At 33.8% G+C, this 6,547-nt stretch overlaps 1 protein-coding gene across 1 annotated transcript; it reads left to right on the top strand.

The window, feature by feature from the left end:
* Positions 1 to 1,789: 1,789 nt before the first annotated feature.
* Positions 1,790 to 3,515, top strand: LOC116005145. The gene is made up of 2 exons (XM_031245398.1): positions 1,790 to 2,438; positions 2,961 to 3,515. Exons 1-2 carry the CDS (start codon positions 1,944 to 1,946, stop codon positions 3,027 to 3,029), a joined length of 564 nt encoding a protein of 187 aa, XP_031101258.1. The 5' UTR covers positions 1,790 to 1,943; the 3' UTR covers positions 3,030 to 3,515.
* Positions 3,516 to 6,547: the final 3,032 nt, after the last annotated feature.

A 6,547-nucleotide genomic window follows, 5' to 3' on the forward strand; every position in this document is an offset into this window, starting at 1 on the left:
TAATTATTATTTACACCAATAATAATAATTCAACTAATTATCTATACTTCTATATATATACTACTATTAATAAAAATAAAATCATTCTTTGTGAAATCTCCACCCAAACAATAGTAATAGTAAAGATAAAATGGAAAAGAAAATTGATTTTACTAATTGATTGAAAATATAAAAAGATCCTAGATAAAGGAAACATAAATTAGGAAAATTGGAAAAAGGGAAAAGGATATTACTAATTGACTAAAAATTATTTAAAAACATTAAAAATTAATTACACTTTTCTTTTGAAAACTTTAAATTATTTAAATTTAAAAAAATTAACTAAACATGGGTTGTTAGATTTTTAAGATAATTGTTGACAAACAAGTCATATATTATTCAATTAATTGAATAATACTTTTGCACTAATCTTATAATCAAATAAATGTATACGTTTAATATTAGAATTTTTTATAATTTCAATCTTTATTTTTATTATCTAAATATATAATAAAAAATTTATCCGTGCATCGCATTGGGTGATTGGACAATTATTTGCTCTAATTCAAGTAAAGAAAACATCAAAAAATATAATCGATCCAACCAATTTCATCAATTGCGCTATAAAATATTCGATGTTACAATTTATATAATTGTATGTCGATCCAAATATTCTTAAAATATTATAACAAATCCATTCCGTGCAACGCACGAGCAAAAATACTAGTTTCATATTAATAAGGTAATATAGGTCCTATAATACTCCGTACTATATATATACATTTATATGTTTGGTTGTCCTCATATATTATTTTCTCAAAATATTAAATATTTGTCACATCATATTTTGAGCAATATTCCTCCTTTCACTTAGCTAATATGTTATTCCCAATCATATTTCTTATTTTGCCCTTTAAACATATATTGATATACCCGTATATGTTTATTTCCCTCTCGTATATACAACACCAACTTGCTGGATTTCAGTTTTAAAAATATTATTTATTTTTTTATTTTTTATTTTTGAAAGCATTTATATTTTTATTTACTTACTTACTTTGCTCCCAAAGTTCACCCTGACTTCCTTACTTCTTATTGTTTATAGATGTATGTGTTATAAAATAATGTAGTCATAATATTTTTTTTTTCAATATTTGGATCATTGTATTAGGAATTTTTATACTCTCACATGTAACTTAATTAGTTTTTGGGTGACAGATTACACCCAAGAAGGTATGATCAGATTTTAACAGTATGAGTTTCACCATCATGTAGAGTGACTTCTTATTTGCACTAGATATTAATTATATCACTTAATATATCGATAAATTACCGTGATTTAACTATTCCATCATTTATGTAGAATATAAAAATGTGAGATTCTAGTCCGCATGGACAATTCAACTAGTCTCAAGGGTGAAATTTGGGATAAGAGATCGATTGAGTCTCACCAGACACCAGCGGCAGTGTAGGAACAACCTCAACCTCTCAAAGTGAGGGGACCGTGAACAAAAGATCTAGTGAGAGGACCTAGCCTCTGTAGTCAGCTGAGTTACCATGATTTACACCCTCTCTGTGCTTTGTTGGGTCGGGGCGTGGGGTCCTTGACATTTATTTTGCATCCAAGGAATATCATTTTAATTTGTAATATAATTACGGAGTAATAAATAAAAAACATTTAATTTCGGCGATACAATATCGCGGGCCCCAGTGTCCCACACACTCGTCACCAATAATTGATCATTCTCCTAATCCTATCTGTATTCTCGCTGGCATACTCTCTCTCTCTCTCTCTCTCTCTCTCTTCCTCTGCGTCTTCTTCTTCATCTTCTATTCATCTCTACTCTGTTTTAGCCCATTTTCCTCTCTCTTCATCTCTTCTTAAACCCTAGCCTAGATTTTCTCTCTCTAAACCAGCACCCCAAAAAAACTCCTATGCTTTGACCCGACCCGATACAAAAACCATGCTGCCCACGTCAATTCACCTTCCCGCGGGGCTGGCGCTGTGCCTCTCCGTTCTCCTGTGCTGTCTCTCTTGTTTAGCGGTATGCGAGTCGTCTATATACGAGGTGCTGAAGGCCCACGGGCTGCCCATGGGGCTATTGCCCAAGGGCGTGAAGAATTTCACGGTCGACAACTCCGGCAAATTCGTTGTGCATTTGGATCAGGCGTGTAATGCCAAGTTCGAGAACGAAATTCACTACGATATGGATGTTTACGGGAATCTCAGTTACGGATTGATCGGCGGGCTTTCCGGGATTTCGGCGCAGGATTTGTTCCTGTGGTTCCCGGTTAAGGAAATCCGGGTCGATGTGCCCAGTTCCGGGTTGATTTACTTCGATGTGGGCGTGGTGTCCAAGCAGTTCTCTTTGTCATCCTTCGAGACTCCTAGGGATTGTATTGCTGTTCAGCTTACTGATCTCGGGGATGGGCAGCACATAGCGGAATCTGCTTCAAAGGTCTTTTCTTTTTCTTGATCCCTCATTATTTGATTTTGTTCTGTTGAGCATATAATATACTACTTAATATATAAACATAAATGTGCAATCCAACTATCCATTGAGATGCTCCAATTTGGTATCAGAGCCAATCTCATGCCAAAGGTCACGTTCGACTTTTAGTTGAAATGGAGCACATGCTTCAATTTGTTGCATTGCAGTGGTGCCCATCAATTGAAATGAAAAAAAAAAAATTCCCCAATTTCTTCTTCATATAAAAAATCCCATCTTCAATTGTTCATGTATATTGAATAACTGGGCTGCAACATTCAAATTGTTTAGCTGTTTTTTGTTCTACTTATGCAAATGTATGTTTTTGTTGTATAAGTTGTGATTAGTTGTATCTATTATTGCTGGTGCAGAATATAAAGAACCAGTCTTTTTGTTTAATTTGTGTTTATAAGGACCTGTATGAGTCATGATGTTGGTTGATGGGCATGTGCTTCTTTACTGATATGATTTTGGTTGTTTGGTTATGAGCAGAATACATTTGGGGTTGGGGAGCTCCAATACAAGGTTGAAAACAAAGATAGTGGCAGGGCGGTTTTGTAGAATTCAGAGATGGGGATAGTTCAAATTGCACAATAGCTCAGTTCTGAGTCCATGGTTCTTCTGTTATTCCTTGTTTCTACTTGTCTGGCAGAAGTTCTGGTTTAGCAGGTCCATACGCTGCATTTGGGTGTGCTTGCTTGTGATTTTTGTGTATAGTGCATAGTCTGCAAAGTAGTCATATGCCGGCTCGAGTCTTCAAGATTTGTTGTCACCAATGAATGAAACAGAAAGGGGGTGAATGTGAATGGAAGGGGAAATGCCACAGTCATGTAGTGTGTTGTAGTGCATGGAGAGGCAGGGGAGATAATGAAAACAAGGACATCTGAGTAAAGTGATCAGTTGGTAAATTTGCAGAACAAAAAAAAGGTTTGTTTCTTTGTTTTATTTGTTAAATATGGACATAATGTGGTTGTTAATGGATTACCCTTTTGTAGTTGAGGAAGAAGATATAGTTATTGAAATAAAGAAAAACATAAATTTGGTTTATATTCTTGTATATTTGTCCCTATTCCTTACCTGCAATCTTGATTTGAAACTTGAATAGGCTGAATGCTATGGTCCATTGACTTGTTTTGTTTAGGTTGGTGAGAGTAGGAAATGAGTAGACCGAGTGGGTAAACAAATACTCCCCGTGGGAGTGGCCTATTAGCCTTTTTGGTTTGAGCCTATAAGCTATGGGCAACTTAGGCTGGTTTACCTCCTTGTGGTCCTTTGCCGGCTAAGGTCACAAGGCGGGAGGGTTTACCCAGTCACTTGGGTAGTGGCTGCGGGTTTCCCTCCGTAACCCAAAATACTGCCACCATGTTTCATATGCCATTTTCTTCAACTGATTCTTCATATCCTGCAGATTCACTTCACCTTTCAACTATTACATACATTGTTTTTTGATCCCTTGATTCTTGTGGTGCATAGTTGTGGCCTCAAGTTTGAATTCTCACACTTCCTATGTATTTTAATAAAGCAAAAACTCCATAACAAAGGCTGCTGAGCTTGGTAGGCCAGTTGGATTAGTGCAATTTCTGGCTGGCACAGCACATGAGATTGTGGGTGTCTTTCACTCTATCATTCATGTAAAAGTCAGACTTCTCATCTAAATTCTTGACTAGCATTTTCTCATGTTTGGTCTGCATATGCATTCCTATCAAATGAAGTGTGTTGCAACTGGCAACACCTTGTTTGGGATACATATCCACCATTGTAGTGGAGGTTTGCACTTTATATTGACATCACAGAATAGGGTAATATTATATGTACTCTCACTTTTCACTCCATTATCAGCGTGACTGTGATATGCTTTGATTGATTAAATACAAAACTGGAATACAAATCTAAACATCTGTTACGGGTTTTTATTCCTTTCTTTTACCCTTATGAGTGCAACTTCTACCACATGTCCTAATTTGATTGGAGAAAGAAAAGAAAAGGAATGAAAACTATAGGTCATATTTCCTTTTGAACCAATCCGGAAAAAAGTAAGAGTGCATGTAGTATTATTTGGATGAATATGCTGTTGGTTTTGATCAATATTATACAGATTGAGTGTATGCATCAGCTGATGGTGCTTGTTTGATGATGTTTGACATGACATGACAGACAAATTTATCTGTATATGGGGAAAGCACATATACCATGACACACAAATTTATCTGTATATGGGGAAAGCACATGGGGAAGCAATTTGTAGTTAGATGACAAATGATGGTCAGGTGGACTGGGAATTTGAATTAAATGCCAAATTGTCATTGGGGAAGCTAAAGCTAACCCCCCCTCTCTTGTCTTTTTGATGGATTTCTTTCTCACCCAAATTGTCTACATGTGCAACCCTTCATTGACAATTGACATGTCTGCCCTTTTCATTTTCTTTTTCTTTGGACTCAAGAAAATTGGATAATGCTATTGTTGAAGATAAATGCTATAAATAGGATTTTTATGGTTTCCAAGTCTTTTGTATCAGATATAAATATAATTGTATCTGTTGTGGAAAATATTTTTCAAAATTTATGTATCCAATAAAAAAAAGTGAATAATGAGGATAATTGTAGGAGTTTCTACAATGGTGTTATGTTTTTGGTTTCTGTATGATACTGTTAGCAATTGTCCTTATAAGTTTCAGTACAATTAATCAATTATACCTGATTGTGCTTGATACAAAAGATACTTGTGCAGTATTTGAATCATAACAATATAAAATATTAAGGGAAGTTTTATAATAGTGTTGACTTATGCTTTGTAAAGTTGTAATTTTTTTTTTTAATATGTATCTCTAGCAAAGTATAAGGTAGTGATTAGGTTATAGGAAAGTTAAATTTGTCTAATAATCCAAATGGTGGGCCAACAAAGACATGATAATAGGAACTTAATCTTGTAAAACATACTCAACTTGACCAACATACGCTGGATTAATTTATCTAAGTTAATTAACTGCCTCCTTCTATTAATAAAAATGCGCCATGTTAGCCTCACTTGTCACGAACCAATCATTGCATTGGATTGGGTTGCAAGTATAAATAGACTTCCCTACCCACTTAAGGATCCATTTTCTACTTCTCATTCACTCAAATCCGCTTGTATTCTTACAATAGTTACTCAGATAGTTCTAGTTCACACCAGACAAACCGAATCACTTGTTCTTAACTTATTAATATATTCTCATATTTCAAACACTGGACTCGTTGTGTAATTTTAGACTTCTATTACGTAGTCTAACTTACATTATTATATACAGTTTTACAAAGCACATGATATGATAACTTATAACATTGTTTGGTTCTAATTTTGAAATTTTGCATTACTTGATATAATATATATATATATATATATATATATATATATATATATATATTTTACATCTATTACAAGTTTAAGGTTTTAGTTATGTTACCTACAACATTATAACCTCCATTTGATTCGCGAAAAACAAGTTTAAAAATTATCTATAAGTTCTCATTCCTTTAATGGACAACCTTTTAATTTATATTATATATAATAAATAATAAACATGATGCAGTTCAAGAAGTATAGATATTTTAAAAGTATACAAGTATAAAAACAAGCTTACAACCTTTCCTTTAAAGCAATCATATTTGTGAATTTTTGAGGATTTTTGCAGAATTTTTTTTATGGGCTGGTTTTTAAACAAATAGGAAACATGATTTTTTGGATTTTTTTTAGGTCCATTTATTGGGGAGAGGAGGGAAAAGCATTGCGCAAATTGCACCCGTGCATTGCACGCACAAACTAGCGCATAAATTAATATGGAGTATTTTTTTAACTTTTGCTGTCAGATTTTTTTTTTCTTTCTTTTATATCTTCTTTCTCCCCTTTCTTTCTTACATGACAAATTATTCTGTAGATCCGAGTCCACCTTGCAAGGTGGACTTGAGTCTAAAAATACACAATTTAAATATTGAATGTTCACAATTTTATATACTAATTATTCACAATTTAAATTGTGCACATTCGGTATGTAAGTTGTGAGCATTCATTATATAAATTGTATATTTTGACCCCAATCCATC

Source organism: Ipomoea triloba, chromosome 14 (genome assembly GCF_003576645.1).
Source record: "Ipomoea triloba cultivar NCNSP0323 chromosome 14, ASM357664v1".
NCBI lineage: Eukaryota > Viridiplantae > Streptophyta > Magnoliopsida > Solanales > Convolvulaceae > Ipomoea > Ipomoea triloba.

Excerpts from the sequence above, each read along its gene's own strand:
- LOC116005145 (XM_031245398.1), top strand. The coding sequence starts at position 1,944 with ATGCTGCCCACGTCAATTCACCTTCCCGCGGGGCTGGCGCTGTGCCTC. Across the intron at positions 2,439-2,960 it reads TAGCGGAATCTGCTTCAAAG|AATACATTTGGGGTTGGGGA; the intron begins GTCTTTTCTTTT and ends GGTTATGAGCAG.